Raw genomic sequence first — 23,010 nt, 5'->3', positions numbered from 1 at the left:
CTGCACCCTTGGAGACCTGTTGATGATGTCACCTCTATACACTGGGCCAGGTTAAGAGGCCAACGCTGACCGACAACTGGACACTCAAGAGCACAAAGAGGCACCGGTTTATTGCCTTTCCCAAGAGGTACTGGCGTCACTGCAGGCCTATAAAGAGAGAATTCCCACTGGGACCCTACACCCACAGTCACCCTCCACCCCAACCCCTTGCACCCCTTACTATTCTGCCAGAAGATTCCCCGGGACGTCCGTGGCATTGCCATAACAACAGCCACCGACAGGATTGGGGGTGACTGTGTCAAGAGATGCAGCGAGCGGCACTCGGGATAAAGAAGGAGACAGAAAAATGAGGGTGACTAGAAGACAGAGGACGGGGAGATGCAAGTGCAGCAGTTGATGAAGTAGAGTGGGAACCTTGAAAGTGAAAGCTCTCATAGTAAGTGCTTTTCTGAATACAAAACCCCCAAAAACTGTTTCGAGAACATCACGTACACGCACTGGAACAGTGTAATCGACAGACAACACCTCTATTCAGATCAACATCTTTATTCATCTTCTTTTATTTACAAATCCACATAATGCAGTGAATAACAACCAATGCTATTCAATAAAGTTATAGATATTTTTTTTATATAAAACAGAAATTACACAATTCATCTCCTCGCAGCCTCTTCTTCAGGTTGTAAAGTGCATCAGACTGATGAGGCCTCTCTACAAGAGGATGAACAGTTCGATAGTACCAAATTAAGTTTGGACTGTGAGACAGTCATGTGTGAGAACGCAGTGATCACTTTGCAGAAGGGTCACAGTATTCAAAACATTTGGATAACTCCTAAAACAAAATATATTTTTTTTTTAAATCTGCGCCAGAGTGATTGAAACAGTTCCCCATATCATAGCTCTTACAAAGCAAGCTCCAACCACACAGTGTTTTCACTTGGTTGAATCCTTTTTACTAACATGGGATTTACTGTGTTAAACTGTTCGATAGGTCTCTTTGTAGTGTCCTATTGCCTGCATAGGACACAATCAGGTGTAAAAAGAGGTAGGATTTTAAGACTCTATTTCTGCTTTTCTAACGGTGGGTGAAATACATGAGCCAGGATCCCAGCTGCTCCCAGTGCAGCTCTTTGTCACATTTGTAGAACCTAAGCACTTACAGCTACACACAAATGTCAGAAAGTCGACTTTAGATGAACTTAAGTTGATGAGACTGCTGATTGAGACCAGATGACTCACATCATTCATGTATGCCCACGCTGAATATATTAAGACTGAAATACATACAAAAATCCTGAAAACAGCACAGTGCAGGCACTTTTTCATTTCCGTCACTTCCAGAGTGGCGGAGCTGCAGCAGCTCGAGCCATTTTGGGACCAGGGAGCCGAGAAGCTGAAGGGATTTTGGAGCTAGTGGGGGACGAGCTTGTGCTGGTGGTCTTGGCAGTTTTATTGCGGGCTGCAGATATGACAGCCGTGCGTATGGTCTTGGCCGTGGTGGAAGATGGACTGTGAGCAGTATGAGGCTGGGAGGAAACCTGAGTCTCAGAGTGTGGGGCAAGTCGTTTTGACACACGCAGAGGAGACCCTCTGACAAAAGCCTGCTGTGTGCTGCCTGACACCTTCTCTAGAACGGATTTGTCCGAGGCCCTACGGGTCAAGGTGGGCTTTACTGGACTCTGTGGCTCACTTACAGTCCTCTCTCGAGTGCTATTGCTTCGTTTCGCCTCTCCCTGAGCGGTGGCAGGCCGAGTGATGGGAGATGAGCGCATTGATATACTGCGAGGATTAGACAGCCGGCTGGGAGTGGAGGGGTTTGTAGGGGCCGGGGTACCATTTGGAGACTCAGTTTTAGAGCGTACCCTGGGAATGCCTGTGTTGCTGGAAGGTCCTGGTCGTGACACAAGTCCCCTTTTGGATCCTATTCCACTGCGCACAGGGACCTTCATGGTGTGACTCCCATGTGATGCAGGGGACCCTGGAGTTGTCCCCTCTTGAGGGTCAACCTTCCTCTCTTTCCGCCACTTGGAGCAGAGGCTTGGTGCAGGTCGCGGGAGTGGAGAGGTTGGGGGTGAAAAGGCGTCATAGGATCGGAGGCCTTTCACCAAAGTGTGGCACTCCAGCGTTTCACCGACACGGGAGTACGACCTCTCGGGACTGGGCAGGTCAGAGTACTCCTCTGGCTGCGACGGGCTGAACTCCGGTAAACTGGGGGGCATCCAGCTCTCTCCCACAGGTGTTGGCGCCACTTCTGTATCCGTCTGCTCAGTTAGTCCAGCGTCGGGCAAAGACAGAACAGCATGGGTCTCTGTCATCTGCGACTGTGACTGGGCTTTATCTGGATTATTTACAGATGATTGTGATTGGCTCTCAGATCTCTGGTACCTCAACAGGCGAGCCCGGGCTTCACTATGAGAAAGTATTCCACTCGTACGAACGGACTGGGGAACAGGCTCAGTGACTGAAGAGACATTAGGTTTACTCTGGAGGGAGTGATTATTGTCCGTTAGAGGCGGGCCAAACCTTTGACTAGGAGTAGAGGTTTTAACACACAGGGCAGGTGTTTCAGTGTTTATAGCAGCAGGAATTGTACAGGAACTGTGTGAAGATTCATTGTTCATGGAAGGCATGTGTTCATGTGAAAACTCAGCTTCTTTTTCAAGTTCTGCTTCCTTCGGTTGTCCTGGTGGCACATAGGAAATTCTCTCAGACCCTTGTTTGACTCTGAAGCCACGTCCATTCTGAGAATGACTAAATGTAGCAACAGGCGAATCCTTAACTGCTTCCATGCTCCGACTAGTGGTTTGACTGGGCTGAACCCTGCTCCCTCTGGTCGGTACAGATTCTTGCTCAGTGGGGGAACATGTCCCGTCAGTCTCTGGAGAGCTACAAAGTACTATGGTGTTCTCGTGGTCAGAGGAGCAGTTTGAGTGACAACTGGTCGATGTCGGGCTGCTGCCCAACTCAGGGAAGCTCTTTAGTATGGATGTGCTACAGAGGTGGTTGTCACTGTGCAGTTGGTGTGAATGTCTTCGGGAGTCAAAGCTTCTCAGGCTACGACGACTCCAAGTGTAGCTCAGGTTCTTCTCTAAGAGTTTCTCCAGCTCGTCTTGGTTCTCCTGACCGTGTGGCTCCCTGACCAGACTCAGGCCGAGGTCCAGCCCCGTACAAATCGCCACAGAGCGACGTTTCTCCTTCTCCCCCATCTCGCGCTGACGCTCCAGACGTTTCTGTTCCTTCAGCTCCCGCTCTGCATTCTCCTGTAGAAAAGGGAATCTTTTGTTAAAATTTGTTCAATCTTCATGCTAGGCTCTTAATGAAAACAAATGAGATCAGAAGACTTTTTCTCTAGATCTAACCTGGACAGCTCTTTGGAAGCGGTGACAAAACAAGTGGAAGACCCGGCAAGCCTCCTCAAGTTTGAAAGTGCTGTCGTCCTCACAGAAGAACTCCACCAGAGCCTGACTCGACATCCTCATACCCTCCACTTCATCCTCTGCCTCCTTCAGACGCTCCTCAGCTACCTGCACAAGGACGGAAAGATATTTTACCACTTTTTTCTTCCTCCTTGTTTTTTACCCTTCATGAAAATGCTAAATCACGCGGAAGATCGTTGGCGTGTTGAAAATCTATTCATGTTGTATACCTCCAGGTAAGGTTGTGTGTGCTGCTGAATCTCCGTTTCCGTCCGGATGTTTGCCTTGAGGGCAACCACTCTGCTTTTTAGCTTTGATAAATCCTCCAGCACAGACTCCTCACAAAGCCTGCAAGGGATGAGTACACATGTGATGCACAATTACGTTAACAACTGTATAGACATAGCTGTGTAACATGTCTTGAGAAAGGTTTTTCAACTGAAAATTGAAAATCAAATGCAAAGTGTGCAGGAGTTTTTCAATCAACTTGGACTTGAGTTGTCAGTTTAAATCCAACAACAAAGGAAGCAGTAGCTCAAAAATATGCTTCATCTTAAAAAGCAGAAAAGGGATGGTAATTCCTTCACGCCTTGCAGACAACTTTAGCACAGAATGAAGTATCAGAAACTGTGCAAAACTCTCTAGCACAGCTTGAATATTGGCTTGGAGTTTCCATGTTGTCATGACCCACTTTTAATCAGGCAGAAAGCTGATGCTAACAGCTGGGTTCCTCGCCTTGACAGAGAAGGAAAATAGATATGGATTGTGTTTGTTTAAGTAGGAGTAAGATTTTGTCGATATAAGACAGTGCAGGTAGTGTGTTCCAGACTCTGTGACTGTTGGATATGATGGCGACTGAGGTTTGGGAAAAGACTGACCTGGAGGCGGAGCCAACATGGCCTAGTTGGCTGGGAAACGACAGTAAACTCTGGTCCTTTTTCACAGCTTCCTGTGGAGACAAACACAAATGATTATCCAGCTATTGTTTCAAAAAGACCAACACGTCATTTGCGATTGTAGACTAAATCATATGCTCTGTGGAGCAGTCTGGATGGAGGGACTACTGTTCCCTGAACACTCTGTCGTCACAACTTGTTTGTTTCTCACAACAACTCTTAAATACTCCCCCAAATGCTGTCTATATTAAAACCCTTTTTACTTTTAGACCCTGTACAGTCCTGGTACTAACATCGATCCTGAGTGATCCTGTCACAAGTTGTCAGCGCTAAATACACATCTTAACACACCCAAGTGCATCCTGAATGCATCTTAAGATCCGATCACTCAGACCACATTAGGACATGGTGTGGGACGCATGTGGCTTCTTTTGCTGTGTGAACACAAATGCATCCTGGGCCACATATGAAGGACCACCTACTTACCAGATGTCCTCTGACGTGCTGCAGTTTAAAGTTTAAAGTTTTTTTTTTATGTTTCTCAGCTCCCATACGTTGTTTTTTGTAGTCACCACCACAAAATCAACACTGATCACCACAGAATGACTGATACCGTTATATAGCTGTGCGCATTCATTCAGTCACTGCTGACGTCAATTGTTCTCCAAACAAAATGATATCAGACACAACTGTGAACTCTAAACTTTACATTTGAACAGTAAATGTTTGTCGGAAATATCCAAATGTTTTGTTTAAACTATTAAATTGATTCAGTGCCTGTGTTGCATTTACACGTCAGTTCTTACCATGGCTACAAAATGCAGCAGATTCATGCCAGGCTTGTTGGCTTTGGTGTCGGCCAGTTTGAGCAGCGATGAGATTCGGAACCCAGCGGCATTCCCCGAGTATCCACCCTGAGAAGCCACGGACAAGGTTAGAATAACACATACACACACACACACACGTCATGTGACAACTTTAAACAAACAAGACAAAACCCAGGTGCACCGTCAGAGTGACGCCCCTGAACACACACTCAGACCCCTAGTGACTGGTGTATGGTACACAGATTTAAAAAAAGAAAAGAGGGACTGGCTCTGCTTTGTCAAGCTGAAGAAAGGAAAATAAAACAGATAAAATAAAGACGCACTCACAGCGTTCATATAGTTCCCAGCTTTCAGCACCAAACGAAGGATGGAGTGTAATTCTGGACAGCTCAGCAGTTCTAGGAGGGTAAAACACAGATATTCAATATTGTATCACAAGGTTGATGCATAATATCAATTGTACATGCAAGTGACATCAAGGTTTTAAAATACATCAACAACTTTGTTTTGAAGAACTAACGCTCAAATTGGCTGATGAAATATACAAAACATTTTAACTGATAGCAGGTTTCTCCCGAAATCTGTCATTTAATCTGAATTCTAACAATGTTATATAGCGTTTGCATACTGGATCCACATGTCACCACAATACATGGGAGGACTTAAAAGAGAAAAATAGGCCGAGATCTTTATAGTGGTGGGCTACACAACTCCCTGCTGTTACTCTACCTCTAGCCGCCTCCCTCAGACATCTGGCTGCCACACACAGAGAGGTCACGGCAGGGTCAAACTCTTGTTGCAGGATCATGGCATCCAGGCGAAGCCGAAAGCTAATGGAACAGGGAAGAGAAAGACGAACGGATGAATGGACAGAGTTGACGACAGAGACAAAAAGGGCACTCCTGATCACTCATCACTTAAACAAGCACATGTCATCGCAAAGTGAAGCCTGTCAGGTGGACAAGTGTCCCATAAAATAAACAGGAAAAAAAGAGGAGTTTTAAAAGCTAAAAACAACTTAATCAGTTGGAAAAGCAGTTTTGGAAAGCAGTTTTCTCCAGATCTGAGGTGGGGTGTACCTTGGAACTTCCACTAGCAGCAACATGAAAAGATCCGGCTCTCCAAGCCAGCTCCGCTCCCCACTAAACCTCCTCAGGCGGGACTCCTGAGAGAGAACAGATGCAGAGTAAAAATCTGGAAAACAGCTTCAATAAAAAGTTTTAAAAAGTCTGAAATGCTAAAAACCCAACATGCCGTTAACAGTCAATTCCAATATCTTTCAGCGTGTTGCTTTGCTGGAAACAGACCACATCATACGACATGGAGTAATGGCAAACTTTTGATCATCCTAACCAGAGCCAGATGATGAGTAAGAGGAGAGGGAGAGGGAGTGGGGGTGGGGTGGGGAGGGGGTCGTCACTGTCGTATTTGTATGCCAAAAAAAAGGCACTTTACCTCCTCACTGTCGGGGAGCAATTTGCATAGCTCTGCGAGCTTCTCCGCTCCGTAACGGTCCCCAGCACCATGCCTGATATCCTCAACTATCTCTTTAGCAGGCCTGTGGGAAAAAAACGACAACAGCAAACATGTTTTAGTATGACATCATAGCTAACGTGCACATGGGGGTTTGCAGCCTGAGAAAAGGCATGACACCCTCGAAGAAAACTTATTTAAAGAGCAGTATCAGCCCTTTGGTTTCACACAATATTGAGGCTTATCCTGTTCTTATCAGTCACAGCGTCGGGGCAGAGACGGTTGTTCGACGCCACACTGGCGACGCAGAGCGGCATATCCACTGGGCAAATAAAGGGCAGACAGGGAGAGAGGTCGCCAGAAAAGGCCTCGGGGATATCAAGGTGAAAGACCAGAAACTGAGCTGGCTGACTGTTAAGCCCCTGACTTACTTCTTCCGATGTGACACATCTGTCCTTTATTGCAGCACTTTTTCCTTCATCCTCTCCCCTCCCCCTCGTCTCACCGCCCATCGCACACGTTCATAATCCATCATGTCTGCACGCTACTGTGTGTAGCCTTTATTCTCATTCACAGCTCAGCATTCACATTCACATCCGAGTCTTTGACAACAACACATCCACGGTACACTAAGAATATCAACACAAAAAAAGTCTTTAAACACTCTATTATTTGCCTCAACTAGTTCTATAAAAACACAATGCTGAGTGAAATGGCCTATAAACAGAGCTGGGATGAAAAGATTGTGAAAGGGCTGCTGAGACACTGATGACATTATAAAATCGCATTTCTTTAAACTACACCCACATTTGAACATGTATCTCTGCTCACAACAGAAGGCAGATAAGCTCCCAACAAGATGAATGTTTGTGTACAAAAGAGGCTCTCTGCATAATGGCTTCCCGTACAAGTCCTGACAAATCTAGTGCTCTTCAGTTGAACTGGTGGGATGAGAAAATAGCAAACTCAGCTCTTTCTTTCTATTCATTTACATATTTGATTTCTACCAGCACAGGATTCTCTGTATCAGTGATAATGTCTTAGATGCCAATACCTGGCAAACACGCTTAAGAGGATCTGAGGAGATGAATATGACAGTCCACCGGTGGGGTCTGTCTGTCTCTCTCTCTCTCTCTGCAGGGGGTTGTATCTTTATCTTTTTACAAGCAGGTGTAAACTCTTGACTCCTAAAGCTATCCACGGCCACTTACCCCCCCCCCATACCCTCAACCAAAGTCCAGCTGCTCAGGGTGCAACCCTCCCCTGAACCTTTCCCCTGCAATATACTCCAGACTCCTCTCTCTGTCTCAATGAGACTTCACACTTCTGACACACTGAACACACACACGCTCAGACGCCCATCCGTGCTTGATATATGGCCACACACTCCAGTTCCATCTCAAGTGAGGTTACTGTTCCCCTGGGCCCAGTGGGACACACTTCTGTTTCCTGCACTTAGAACTACCTCCAGCTTTGACTGATGGTGACCTCCAGCAAATGCCAACGAAAAGTTGTAAATGGTCAAGTCTAACAAGGCTGCAACTTACAATTGTTTTCATTAGTGATCAGTCTAGTAATTCATTGTTTAATTTTTCTCCACTCATCGTTCTACCAATGGTTTCTACCCGTTTCTCCCCGTTTTTTTATCCAAAGTCTAAAGTGCCTTGAGATAATGTATGTTACGATTTGGCGCTATACAAATAAAATTGAATTCATGAAATGTCAAACTAATTTGTGGAAATGAATGTCCATAACAATTCCTCACAGCTCAATATGACATCTTCAAAATGTCCAATGTCTAACCATCAAACCAAAACACAAAGATTTTCCTTTACAGTGATATAAAATAGAAACTAATGGAATCTTTCCATTGGAGAAGCTGTAACTTGGCTTTTTTGGCCCTTTTGCTCAAACATTATTGATCATTTAAGAGTTGCCAAGCAATCCTTTGTTGATCAAATGACTAACATTTCAGCTGGAGTTAGAAATGAGGAGGCTTACATCTTGAACTGGCGAAGAAATATTCCGATGTTCATACTGCGTTTGGCGTCCAACAGGGAGATCTGTGAGGAGGCAAAGGAAACTGATAAGGGTCTGTCTTAATTTACAGAGAAACATCACTGCCGTCCTCATGATCTGACCTCTTCCAAGCTGTCCTGAGGTGATCTGCAGCGAAGCAGAGAGGAGCGGCGTCTTAGGGTGCTGGTCCTGTCCCGAGGCTTACTGTCCTTCTGACCAAACAGCTCATCCAGAGAGTGGAGGTCGATGGGGAACTCGTCCTCGCCCGGGGCCGCCCCATTCCACACACTCTTCCTCCCCTCCACCTTTTCTATGGGGATACGCTCCCAGTTCAGCTTCCGCAACCGGCTCCGACAGACACTGTCCGCCCTGCTGAAAGGTGAGGAAGATGCAGGTGGAGGTGGGGGAGGAGGAGGTGGTGGCGGCGGCGGTGGAGGTGCTAGGGAAGGCGGCGGAGGGGTGACCAGCACCGGACGTGACTCCATGGCCGTCACTTCCACAGCGTCAGGGGCAGCAGCGGGGTGGGCAGGCACTGTTCCATGAAAGGCAAGAGTTTCCTTGAAGGCCACTGTCAGGTTGATGAGCATAGAGACGGCCTGGGAGCTGGAGGGGGAGGTGATGGCCGACGAACGCTCTCTGCTTAGTCAGACAATAATATTCTCCCTTTCAAGTATGGTTCAAAGGTCCATCGATAATTCCAGCCTAGGGAATAGGACAAGAAAAATGTTAAATCTTGCACAGAAAGACAGTAAATCACAGCTGTCCTGCAGGTTTGGCCATATTTAGTAACTCAGGCAGTTTGAAGTGCGGCCAAGGAGCTCACCTGAGCTGACACCTGGCCTGACTTCTCCTTTCATTAGCATTGTTCCACTGCCCTCACTGATCTAACCACTGGTTTCCCCCTAAAATATGTAACCCCTGCTTCAACTTTCAGTGGAAGTTCAAGGCGTTTTTTGGGAAAGTACGATGCCCCCCCCAGCACCACCTCCCTCTGTTGGCCTTTTGAACAGCTTGTCCCATCCTGTTCAGTTTCTCTTCTCCTGCAAATACGCACGCACGCACACACACACCCTTCTAATTAGAATACATGGAGACACCACAGGCAACAGTAAATGATTGGTCAACCACAAGGCTGCGAAGTTGAGGGTCTGCTCCAGAATCCATGACTTTATGATATTCTTAGGGTTAGAGTTAGAGTTATATGCGAGACTCCACATCTGAAAGCCGGTTGCGCACACTTGCACCAGCAAGTTTTAAAGTAGGATTAGTAATGCAGTTTGGGAATGACTCAGAGGATTCAGGTGTCTGGTTCAGGAGGAGGTGGAAGTCTTTTAATCATGACATGGCTTCGCATGTTACCAGAAAACACATCGTCCCCTCTCCTAATCTAGACGTGGATCACACAAGTTTCGGGGGAATTTACAGGGGATGCGCTCCGGTGCCAAACTGTTCCACCGTGCGCCGCAGGAGCGCGCTGCAAAACCCCGCCATCGGGTCATCTCATGCCGCCTCCATCATTTAATGAGATGCGTGTCTTTACAAGCGCAAAGACTCATTAGTCAGATGATATTGCCCAAGTAAAGATACACGTGAACAATAATACAATTTTAAAAAAAACACACACAAAACGCAAACATAACATCGCCAAATTAGATTTTCATTGAGATTATTGCAACAAATTCCGTGTTGACATTTCTGAAATATGATAAAACTATCTCTCCTAACCTCAGACTTAATCCCGCTCTAACCACCATTACATTTAACGTGTCAGTGACAGATCACCACAAGACCGATCACCTCACTCCTGAGCCTGTGATTCAACACAAACTAATCACTTCACTTACCTGCTGTTATTGACTCCTCTTCTCTGTGAGGTAACTCCACAAACACGAACAACAGCCTCCGGTTTACTTAGAGCTTAAGCTTCAATAAATCTTCTCTCAGTAGTTTTTGTTTCGTTTGTTTTATCTCCTTGTTCCTGGCGTCTAGTGCCGCTCCACTCCCAGCAGTCCTCTCGTCCTCTCGTCCTCCTCAACTTGCAGGGGAACTTCCAACACGAACTGCCAGGCGCGCGCAGGCGCGCACCCGCACGCTGATATGCCTTCATTGTTTCCTCCCAGTTTTCCCATGGGCGGATTTTGGGGTTTCAGGTGCCAGAGAGCTCGGTCCTCATGCTATGGAAGACCATTTCCACCGCTTTGTCACCCAACAAATCCTGTAAGCCATTATAATGACGAACTCTCAAAAAAGTGGCAAAAAGAAGGACTTAGCCTAACTCAAAACGGACTTACTAACTCTAAATAAGGTCTTTCTAACTCAAAAAATGACATACCAACTTTAAGAAATGACATACCAACTCTAAATAAGGTCTTACTAAATCAAGAAATGACTTATTAACTTGTTAAATTACTTGCTAACTGAAAATAAGGACTTACTAACTAAAAATAAGGAATTAATAACTTAAAATTAGTAAGTTAGAAAAAATGACTTACTAATTAAAAAATGACTTACTGACTCAAAATAAGGACTTACTATCACACAATTTCTATTTTAATCTCATATTTTTGATTTAGCATTCATCCTTGATTTCTTTCACTGGCAGAAATGAACCTCCATATTATTCCACTCATCCATGTTTACAGGCTTTAAATTATGTTTTGGTGGAGATCAATGTCTGGCGTGTTTACCAAGTGGGGAAAAATAGATAAAGTTAGAAGATCCTCAAAAATATAGATGACTCAAAGGTTTAAAGTCTTATTTCCGTAATCTTTTGAAATTAATAACCTTGATATCTCATGTAATGTTTTAACACCAATGTTTGACAAGACTGAGATAAGGTTGTAAATGAAAGCTTATACTGTCAGGAGTTGTATGGACAACTCAATAAGTCTCTATTTCAGGCTAATCATCATAGTGGGCAGGACTCTGATCTGTAATTGGTGCAGAAGGCCTTGATCAGGCAAAGAAGAGGCTGCTATTGTGAACCTGAGCGAGGGAGCAGATGGCTATCAGATATGGGAAAGGATGTCCACATCTCCTCCCTGCACCAAGAACTGGGCACCGGTGAAAGCCAAGAGGCCAGAAGTCCCAGTAGGGTGCTGAAATGGCCCCAGGTGCTGGGATGTAGACCCATAACACCGACCTTTCATCCAAGGCGCTGGAGCGTTCTTGGCCCATGTCACCTGGGGCTCCCGAGTCTGGCTCAGGTAGCCCCTCGCACAGGCCACGCTGACAGGCCGTCGTCATCACTTCTTGGGCTGTGGTAATTAGGGGGTTACGACCCAAGAGATCTGGCTATTGTTGGGCCTGTACAGCAGGGCATGCTATAGTGCAACCGTGCCAGAATAAACTCCTCACAGGAAACTTCACTTCCTAGTCAGTCACTTCACTTCTCAGAATACAAGGAAATGCCAGTGTTGAGAGATGGCAGCTTTATAGTCCATAAAGGGCCTGAGCAACCCTGCACAATTCCACATATTATCCTAGAGTTAATGCTACAGGGACATTGTGACAGTGATTAATGGACAGCGAGGAGTTAACATGGCATTCCTCACTTGTTTTACCAAGACCGTCAAATTGCATGGAGACAAAACAGTGTGTGATGTGTTTACTGGCCCACTCACAGCCGGTCCCCCTTTTGCATAACAGTGAGCTACAGAGGCCATGCTGCATTCGGCCAATTCTTTAGTGGATGAATGTGCATGAGGCTGCTCATGTGTAAGGTTCGTGTGTGGGTCTGCGTCACTGTGAGAGGGGATCCATGCATTAAAGTTCGTGCTGCTCAAACAAACCCATTCAGAAAAACATCTCAAAACTGGTGGATCATGAGCTCGACTTTTCTCTGATGTCTTCGAGAACCTCGCTACCTTTTCCTCGAAATTGAGAAATCAGGATTAACACATGAGACCCCAAACGCCAACAAGCCTTTAGAAGCTCGGGTTGCTTAGTTTGATGGGGCGGTTGCAGCCATGCAGCAAGTGTTAGCCCTTCGCCATCTCTCCTTCTTAATCTTACTTTGAAGTTCCAGAAGGGTTACATAAAGGTGAAGGCTATTAGCTCCCTCCTCCCCGAACTTACACACACATAATCACTAGTGCTCTCTCTCTTTCCCTCTCTTTCTTACACACACACATTTACAGGGACAAAAACACAGAATTGTATTTGTTTTACTGAGTACTTTTCCTATGTGGATCAAATTCTCTGCGGTGACCTTTGCTACAGTTGCGTTTTCACACTGCAGAAATGAATCCGGATGTAAAGAAATCAATACAATAGATTTTTTTTGCCCATATAACCCATTTATATTGCGTGCAAACGTGGCTGTAAAACTATTCCATGTGAAACTATTGATAAAACCATATGGGAGCTGAGTGTTATTCCGCCTCTTGTGAGTCTGGTCTGCCTCCTGGGTCTTGGCCATTTCCATGGTGGAGTAAATAGGTCAGTGTGACTGCGACTCTGTGGGGGTATCAAACACATGTATAGACGTGCACCCGCACCTGGGTCTGATCCCAGACTGGGACAGTAGGTCTGGGGGAGGTATTCCTAATCAAAACCAGCTTCCTCAGATAGCTCTCAGTTTCTCAGCTGCACTCCGATCACGTGCAGTTATCCAGAATGGCCTGACAAGGATCTCTGGCTTTGGTCAGACCGCCGGCCTGATAAGGAGAGACAGCAAGAGACAGACAACACAGACGCACTTTAAGTGTCTTGCCCTGTTTTCCCCCAAAATGTATCTTGCGCATAAACACACACATGCACTTACTCTGACTTATATATGACTGCTGCATACATGAGAATGCAAAGTATGTTCACTCCCACAGATACTGTTCTTATGTTATACATGATAGTAAAGGGTTCACAGACAGGTCACTGGATAATGACACAAACATCATGGAGACAGAAAGATGAGAGCATTGTGAGTCATTCTTGTGTAGAAAAGAAAGGATCTATCTGTCCCAGCGTCTCGTCTCTTAGTCAGAACAGGTTTGTGTGTTTAGAAGTGTCTTTAAGCTTCCTGCGCATTGATTACTGAAGAGCTTCCAGTGTGTTCCTTTCTGACAACATAAGCCACCGCTCCTCTGACCTTTGTCGAGTGAGAGAGCAGACGAACCTGAGCACAGCTGAACCTAAGATCTCGATTTGTTTTCCTGGACTGTCCTAAGTACACAGCTGATGCGTTGCTTGTTTACCAAGCTGTCTGCTGTTACAACATTTTTAGCAGCGAATCCCTGTGTGCGTGTGTCTGTCTGGCAGGTTGTGATAAAGTTACATTCCCCAGGCTGGACGTAGGAGATGCTAGTGGAGGGGCTCGTGGTCAGTTAGGTGTGTGTGTGTGTGTGTGTGTGTGTGTGTGTGTGTGTGTGTGTGTGTGTGTGTGTGTGTGTGTGTGTGTGTGTGTGTGTTTGCAAATTCAGCTCAGCAGGGTGGCAGGGAAGGTGAGGAGCTTGTGGTCAGTTGTCCTTGGGGGGCTGGATCGACTGTGTTTGTCTTTGCACATCTGGCCACTAGAGCCACTTCCGACTCCAATTAGGATTTCCTGAGGCTCAATAAAGGGGATTATTGGCCTGCAAAAACACTAGGCCAGACTCTCCCACCCTCAGTCGCCTTCCTGCCCCAGCTGCTACGCTCATTACACCAGTCAGAACTACAGTCGCACTCCACTAGAGGCTCACAATGACACAGTGACATAAAGCGACATAGACGTATCATCCCATTTCGTCCCCCTGCTTTTCTTGCATCTCCTCTCTTTGTTTGCGAGATTTAAGACCCCTCTTATATTTGATCCCTGGTTTAGACTCTCCTCATATGTGAAATGAATCAAGTGCTGCATAAATGATGTCAGAGAACCAACGGAAAGTCGAATTTTTCCCTAACTGGCCGATGTGAGACCACAAGATTCTGTGTGGACCAAGCTGTGGTCGGGCACAAAGCCCTGGTGCAGAGAGCAGGGGAGCTGGGCTGCGTCGATAGGGGGTCCTGAGCGGCTGCTTGTGTGGCAAGAGTGATCACACAGTTAATATTCAAAGGGCTGGGCCTGTTGTAAAGAAGCCACTAAATGGGGGTTGACAAAGCGCATCGTACTGACAAAGGCTCCTTCCTAAGTAGGCTGTGTATATAGCAAGGAGCGCAGTGAACGGACGGGCTTTTCTGGGGTGGTCATGTATGGAGTCTATAGTGAGTTATTAAAGCAGTTCCTCCTGCTCGTCCTCCCCCAACATCACCAGCCCAGTTACTCATTCTTTGTTTCATGTCTCTTTGGCTTTAAATTAGTTTTTTTTATTTTTATTTTGGCACGAAACTCTAGATTCTGGTGCATCTTATTGCATATGTAAGTGCATTTTTTGAAATCAGAAGTGATGGTTAAATACAGACTGTAATATTTATTTTTCTTTTATTGCAATGAAAGCATTCCGATCAACGGCATTATTTCCCCTAGTTTCCATTTGAGTAATGATTATAACTTCTACGTGCTTCATGTTGAGTATAGCCTTGCAAATTCCCTTCTGCATCAGCACGCACACACACAGTTACTTCAGCCATCTAAACCTAATTATTCTCCCCCTGCTTCTCTGTGCCAACAAGTGATGTCACCCACAGAAGAGAGGAGAGGAGAGGAGAGGAGAAGAGAGGAGAGGAGAGGAGGAGAAGAAGAAAGGAGAGGAGAGGTTAGCAAAGAAGGAAAATGAGGGGGGACCCCAAGAGCTTGGCTGGCCCCTGGGTTGGGGCTGCAGGGATTAACCAGCCTGCTTTGCCGCTGAACCCACAGGATCCAGCCCCCTTCTTTTCTGCTCCTTTTCCGACTCCGATAAACATTCAGCCAACCCATTTAAGGCTGAAAGGAAAAACATGGAGGAGCTATGAGGGCCAGGCCCTGAGGCGACTCCCTCTGGGATTAACCTGCGTGCACCTCTCTTCCCATCATCTCCCCTGGCATTCACTTGACCTGCGCTGAAACCTATTCATCCACACTAAACTGTTGCATAACAATGCGGTCTGCCTTTTGCTGCAGCACTGAAGCTTTTGGTAAAACAAGGCACTCCTGGGCCCCCAAACCCTGTGCCCAAGGTCCAATTTCTCGTGTTGTGGGGGAACCTTTGGCAGCTAGAGCTGTTGTGTGAGTGACCGGACATGTGGGACACACGTCAGAGTGGAGCCTGGAATTAATGAGTGGCACGTAAGATGTGAAATTAGTCATAGGAAAAGGTTAAACAATCAATTAGAGAATTTGAGATATACACTTGTTTGCTTTCTTGCCCAGAATTAGCTAAAATGATCCACCACTCCTTTAACTGAAGCTGTCAATATTTTGACTTGATGTCGTTTTCAGACATGAACTCTGGAAAATGTCTGGAAAATTGGTACCGGACATTTTCCGGACTTTGCCCATCACATGTGAAGAACGCAGCAGGAGATTATCCAAGTCAGACACATTAACAACAGCAGGAAAATGTCTGGAACATTCAGGCGTGGTTTGGCATCTGGGTATATCATTCAAGAGGCAGGACATAATGCAAAAATTCCACTGCGGAAATCATGTATTTTCCCTCACGGCACATTTACACTTGCGTCAGCCCTTATCGCCAAAGGTTCTTGAATCACACTGTCTTTCCAAGTTGACATCTTTGTCTTCCACATGTATGGCGCCTCTTTTTGGTGATTCTTTTATTTAGTTTAGCGTCTGTTACGTGTTAGAGACATCATCAACACACCCACTCGCTGGAAGGGAATTTTCCAGACATTTTCCTGCTGTACTCTCACTTGGGGTCACTTTGACATTTTCCAGACATTTTACTCGGGGGCTAAATGTTCCGGATAATGTCCAGAGCAACAGACTCTGACATTTGTGCTCTCACGTGCACCTCCGGATAATTTCTGGGAAATATCTTGAGTTCAGTGCATATATGAAAGTAGTTTTTGTTGCTGTGGTTGTTCATGGGCCAAGAAATGGAGTATAAACACCGGTATTATCAGACATTGTCATTTTACACATCGGTTTTTGTATATGATAAACAAACAGATCTGCGTTAATTAACAAGGTTTAAAGGTGTTGCAGATTTGGTTACCTTCAGGCAGTGCTAGGCAGGCTCTTACCCTTTGTTTTCTGTCTTTATGCTAAGCTAGCCTCACAGAAAGACATATAAGAGCTTCAATCTTCTCATTTAAAGCAAATACAGGTCTTTCCGAAAACGTTGAAGTATTCCTTCAAGTGTTGCTGAGAGTATGAAGTTGTCTCTGACTTGGGGGCCCGCTGGTCTCTCTTAAACGTGACAAAGACAGCCTCTGTCAAAGGCAACAGCAGTTAACATCACCTCTTAAAGGACAAGATGATCTCAAAGCCACAGAAGGAGACGGACAAAATCAGGCAGAAATGACTTAATGTGGATCAGATAAATGGGAAGACAGCATGGGGTTCATTCTGCGCTCTGGAAATCACGTGCAAAGCCTCTCTCCCTTCCTTCCTCTCGCTCTCTGACACATGGAGATCTGGCATGTTTGGCACGGAGAGAAAAGAGCGGTAACAAAAGGATGGGCGACCAATGCAGAGTTGTGATGGCCAGCTGAGTTATTTGGTCAAAACCCAGTAAAATGGAAGGACAGGCTGTTGCTAGGCTGTGCTGTGAGAAAGGGAGAGCACTCTGGGGGTGAGCTCACTGAAAAGAACCAGGCCTCTGTTTACTCACACAGATATTCCACTTTAGGAGCTCTGCAATCAGCACCAATTAGTATTATTACCCACTATTACCTCCTATCACTCTCTTTGAGCCTTCATTAACCACTCAACCTGTTGAAGGGGATCTTAAGAACTTACCAAGAGGTTGGGAGGAGGCCCAAGTAGGACTGAGTGATGGGTGTAAAAGACTTGAACTCCAGAAAATTGGGTCCGCACATTTTCCGGACACAGCAGGAGATTGTCAGACGCATACCCAACAACAGGAAAATGTGGGTAAGGCATGCAGGAGGCAGAACATGACGTATAAATTCTGCTGCTGAAAGTACAGTGTTTTTGTTTGCAGCTCATCAACACCGACGTCAGCCCTTATTAACAAAAGTTCTTGAATTTCACCTATTCCAAGTGGACATCTTTGTGTGGCACCTCTTTTTCATTCCCATTCTTCCAGTTTTGCATTGGCCTCATGTTAGAAACTCACATGGGCTCACTCTAATATTTCCTGGACATTTTACTGGGGGCTGTCTTGGACATTTGCGTTGTCACATACAGCCCCTCTGGAAATTTTCAAGAGGAGCTCAGCAGCTGAAGATAGTGGACCTGGAAATTTACGATGCCCTGAATATGTTTTTGTAACTTGCATTATTACATATAACTGCACTTAAAAATGACACATATCCACACCCTGTTCAAACCACTCCCTATTGTCTGCTTACACTCAACAACTACACAACTCTGAATCTATAGTCAGCTGTTTGCACACTGTACTTTCATGGCTTTGGACAAAATGTGAAAGTGTCGAATCAAAGGTCCACACTGAGTGTCAGAGTAATGACCTCTCTGTTCTTGACAAAACACCACACACCAAAACACACAAATACTCACACTGAGGACAAATCGCACCCCTGTTTAACCCCTGTGTAATACTTACAGGCCACAATGGGCAAAACCCCAGGAAATATATGGTTCTATGTAAATGATATATGTAAATATGTACAAATATTTAAAGTTTAAAAAAAGAAGTCGATATTCTATACTTCTAATAGTTTTCTTATTGCCAGCAAATCAAAACGGGTTGATCCTGCTAACAAGAATGATTTATCTGTTTTTGTTTTTGATTTAATGTTGATTCTAGTCATTCTCACATTCATTGCATAATACTCAAAAAGACACTGTTTTGTCCTGCTTGGCAAATCTTTGTTTCCAGCTGTTTCCACACGTTTTGAGAAAGTGAAACAATATATTTGCGATCCGATTTCAAAGATTTACACCTTCTGAGAGGATTAGTAAAACACACAAACTATGCAGCGCTGTTTACTCCTCACGTGTACACCACAGCAGCCTCTGGCTCCGTGTTGTGAAAACTTAGGATGGGCTCCGCAGGAGACAGACTCAAAGGATTAGCTTGGGCCGGCCCTACGCAGAAACCACAAAGAGAGAGAGAGAGAGAGAGAGAGACAGAGAAAGAGAGAGAAAGAGAGAGAAAGAGAGAGAAAGAGAGAGAGAGGGAGAGAGAGGGAGAGAGAGAGGGAGAGAGAGAGGAAGCAAAACAGAGAAAGAAAATGGAAACCCTGTTAAGATATATGTGTCGAATCCCTAGAGGCCAATGTCTTGTTTGAAGAGCCCTGAGGTTAAGGTCAGAGGTCACAGGTTAGGCTCAGAGGTTATCAGCGCCTGTTTGGGGTTAACTGCGATTGTCCGAGTTGATGAGCACTCCTCCAGTTAAATGGATTAACCCAGTGAAGGTATTCAGGGGTTACAACCAGAGTGCATGCCCACACAGCCTCACAGATACAAAACACAGAGCGTATACACTTTGGCCTTTTTGCGCAGATATATCGTACACTGGCAGACACACGCGGGGGTTCGTTGTGTCTGTTGTTGCTCGGGGTGTGGTCCAATGTGGAGCTGGGGTGTGAGAGGAAGTCCATGGGGAGCAGAAGTGTTGAACCCTGTCATCCTGTTGTTACTGGTCACACCTGCCTGTTGTTCCCACACAGTGTGAAGAGTTAACAGGAGGTGCTGTGGTTGTGTATTTGAAAGCCATGAGGTTCAACATATAGGAACCAGGTAATTAGGACGATGTAATGATAACTCATTTCTGAGAGGCCCAGGGGATTTACAGAGCACATGCAGCTACAACAACCCCCACTCCCGCACACACACACACACACACACACACACACACACACACACACACACACACACACACACACACACACACACACACACACACACACACACATGCATATACACAGACGCACACGTAAATGATAATGGTTGTTTTACACCTCTTTCATTCAGCAAGCTGGGGGATGTACTACAGTGTAGCTCTTAGTGGTCCCCCAACTGTGACCTGAGGAAGTGGTGAGGAGGAGGAGGAGGAGAAGGAGGAAGAGGAGGAGGAGGTGGTGTTAAGAATAGAAGGAGGGATGAGAGGAGAGAGGCAATAACTTAAAGGGTTAGAAAAAGAAAAAGCTTCGTATACCTTCCCCTCACTGGCCTAAATCCAAGGCACCACATATTTGACCTACTCCTTTGTGTATTCACTTGTTTTCATCCAGAATCACTTCTGTACATTCCTGGAGTAAGTGCATTTGACTGAAGCTATTTGCAGAAGTGAAAAGTAATCAGGTACAAATCGATTTTTCAGGTATCTGTACTTTACTTTAGTAGACTTTTTATTTTTACTCTCTACATTTTAACCCTATCTCTCCTCCATACATTTTCAAAACAGGCTCGTTTCTGTGTGGGTCGCGGACTTCCCCATAATCAAGACAGATTTCAACCTAAATGGACAACAACACAGAAACGACGGTTCCTTATCTATCCGTGCATATTACGCACAACATATAAAGCAAGCCGTAAAAGACTTATCCAGACGAATCAGACCAGCGAGGGAGACTCGACCACGGGGATGGGACTGACTCAGCACACATGTCATATGTGATAAGGAGGAACAACCTAGAAGAACGTGAAGAATCAGCCAACACTTATAATGTCTAAACTAACTTCCACAATGAAGCAGAAAACATACCACATCCCTGGCCTTATTCAAATTAAGAATACCTCATTCAACACATTGGGATCATTTCCAGTGCAGTTCAATATTCTTCAAACTATATTGATGTCACATGAGTCTCAGTTTGCTTTGCACAGATACAGACAGTAGAGGGGAACTTTTTAGTTAAACTTATACTTGCGTAAAGTGATTGAATCAGTATTTATACTTTCATTTGAGTTTTTAACACAAGTACTTCTACTTGAGTAAAGAATGTGTGTACTTTTGCCACCTCTGGCTATTTGTCAGAAGTGCAGCCACCACACATTACAGCCCAGTCACAACAGCCCTGTCCATGAAAGACACCCGTCTCTGCTTCGACTTGGCAAACGTCATTATTTTGGTCCATTTCGCACTGGAGACCCCACGGTGAATTCTGTGTATTTTCGGCCCACATCAGTCATCTCCAGTGACCCGCAGAGGCGTCGCACATGGGACACGGCAGTCATAAGGTCCAGCTCTGGCTGACTGGTGCTGTGATCAAACATAAACAGAGCACGCCCGATTACTTCCATAGGACTCGGTGACAATGTGGACATCAAAGTAGAGATGGGTGCCACTATGTTGAATGTCAGAGCTGTAGGGTCCAGGGGCACAGATCTGGGCACAGAGCGGGTCTTTCATAGCGGGCACCCCGATTCCTGACTGACATGGAAGTTCTTTTGAAGTGCTGTTTGGTGAGGCCTAAACTCCAAAGCTGGTTAAACGGGTTGAAATGGATCCTTTGTGTTCCTGCTCTCGGATCCCATTCCCCCCATATATGTTACACAATGTTTGATCTTTACTGATCACAGGGAGATGTGTGGAGGAGAGGCTTATATATAGAATTGTAATGACATGTTTGAGTCTTAATGTTAATTCTGTGCTTGACATGGGTGTAAAAACAGGGGAGGGCCACAAATTGTGCGGTGACAGTGCTCCATAGGCAATAATAACACAGTGCACATAAAAATAGCAGATAAGGTAGAGGTACTTATTACAACTGACAGAGATAATAAAGTCTGCTGGGCAGTGTGATGCTCTGGTCTGTCTCTGGCAGAGCCGATTATAAATAAGCAAACTTGTGACAAAACATACCCTTGCATATTTTTCAACATAAGTATGTTAAATGAAACAAATGTGTCATAAGGTATAATGTGCTGCACATTTGCATGACTTCCATATAACCATTCATGCAATAGTCCCTCTTTCACTCCCAGTTTCCCCAGGTGCACTCGGCAAGTCTTGGCTGGGTAATACTAATTATGAGATCGTTGGTTTCAGCATTGTGTTTCACACGAAGGGAATTTGTTCCAAACCAAACCCATGCCTTAAAACAGGCCTGCACACACCGCATAAAGCCAGAATGTCTGACTTGCTGGTTATACCACTTCACTACCACCCTTTTTTTCATCCTTCCATTTGACAATATTATGGTTACACAACTACAACAACAGTTCCAATAATGACATTGCCAATAATAAAACAAGAAAAACTGGATATTAATTCACGAGAGTCATAACAAGTAAAACAATAGACTGTATTTAAAGATGGACCACGTGTCCCCACTTCCTCCCACTATCTAGAAATGAAGATAATATATCGTGGACAAGAATGTCCAGTAGTGATTGCATTGTGGGGCTGCGGTAATGAGGTATCACCAATACACAAGCTCAACCAATTCTGAGTCAGTCTGAGCTGTCAATCATGACATCTAATCCTGTTTTTGTAGCATCAATATTTAGTAGAAAAAATTGCACTTGGACAAACATCACTGTGATAAGAATTACCTACAAAAGACTGTACTTTAACTGTTTAACTATTCACGGGGTCCATGTCCCATCCACTAACATGAAGGAGGCAGGATTTACTGCAGACAGACACCAGGTGGCGATCGAGACACTTGGCTTCACTTTTGGGGCGCCGTCATGTCATCTATCTTTACATTCAATCTAAGGTAAAACATGATGTGTGAAACAAAAAACAGTGAGGTACTGTATGTACATGACATTTTTCATTACCAGTCAAATGTTCAAAAACCTGTACACCGTCATAATAAATGCTTGGACATCTTAATTTTATCTATTCTATTCATGCCTTCTGTTGCCCTCTTACTATGTATGAATTAGTCTGTAGTTCCTGTTTCTGTGGCCAGCCGCACTGTTCATAGCAAACATGACAACAGGGCGGCCACAGTCTCCATTTTCCTTCAGCTAAGTGTTTCACTATCTGGACTTCAAAGTGACTAAACATTAGGGTCAACATTTGTTATCTGTCATTTCCTGCTGTTGATATATTATGTTCTCATTTGGAGAAGCTGGAACGGCCGACATCCTTCGTACTTCACTTGGTTGTGTTTTTCTCCTGTTTTAGGTGAAAAAATAATGCCCCTTATCTGGAAGAAACATGCTCTCATATGGTCGAGTCAGTGCTGCAGTCTGAGCCAATATTCATTTCTAAATGTACTTTCACTTCCCTTCTTATGGCTGTTCATCTCCCTTTCACAGCTGGGCCTTCAACACCTTCCAACAACAACATGAGGGCAGGCCCATGAATACTAATCTCTGGACTGCTGCCTGCAACTGACATTTTGGATTCAATTAGCCAATACGTAAATACACAAACACACCAAGAGGCTACTGCTGGACTATGCTGAACGTTGCTAGCT

General features: G+C 45.1%; 1 protein-coding gene across 1 annotated transcript; it reads right to left on the bottom strand.

Annotated features, from left to right (window-relative positions):
• Positions 1-530: 530 nt before the first annotated feature.
• fhdc2 (FH2 domain containing 2) lies at positions 531-10,684 on the bottom strand. The gene is made up of 12 exons (XM_035161439.2): positions 10,476-10,684; positions 8,754-9,333; positions 8,614-8,675; positions 6,595-6,697; positions 6,219-6,304; positions 5,869-5,969; positions 5,467-5,537; positions 5,119-5,226; positions 4,295-4,365; positions 3,647-3,764; positions 3,360-3,524; positions 531-3,260 (listed from the first exon to the last, which is right to left on the bottom strand). Exons 2-12 carry the CDS (start codon positions 9,216-9,218, stop codon positions 1,332-1,334), a joined length of 3,279 nt encoding a protein of 1,092 aa, XP_035017330.2. The 5' UTR covers positions 9,219-9,333; positions 10,476-10,684; the 3' UTR covers positions 531-1,331.
• Between the last annotated feature and the right edge of the window lie 12,326 nt (positions 10,685-23,010).

Source organism: Hippoglossus stenolepis, chromosome 7, assembly GCF_022539355.2.
Source record: "Hippoglossus stenolepis isolate QCI-W04-F060 chromosome 7, HSTE1.2, whole genome shotgun sequence".
NCBI classification, from domain to species: domain Eukaryota; kingdom Metazoa; phylum Chordata; class Actinopteri; order Pleuronectiformes; family Pleuronectidae; genus Hippoglossus; species Hippoglossus stenolepis.
The sequence above is the reverse complement of the archived record's forward strand: the minus strand, read 5'-3'. Positions and strand labels throughout refer to the sequence as shown.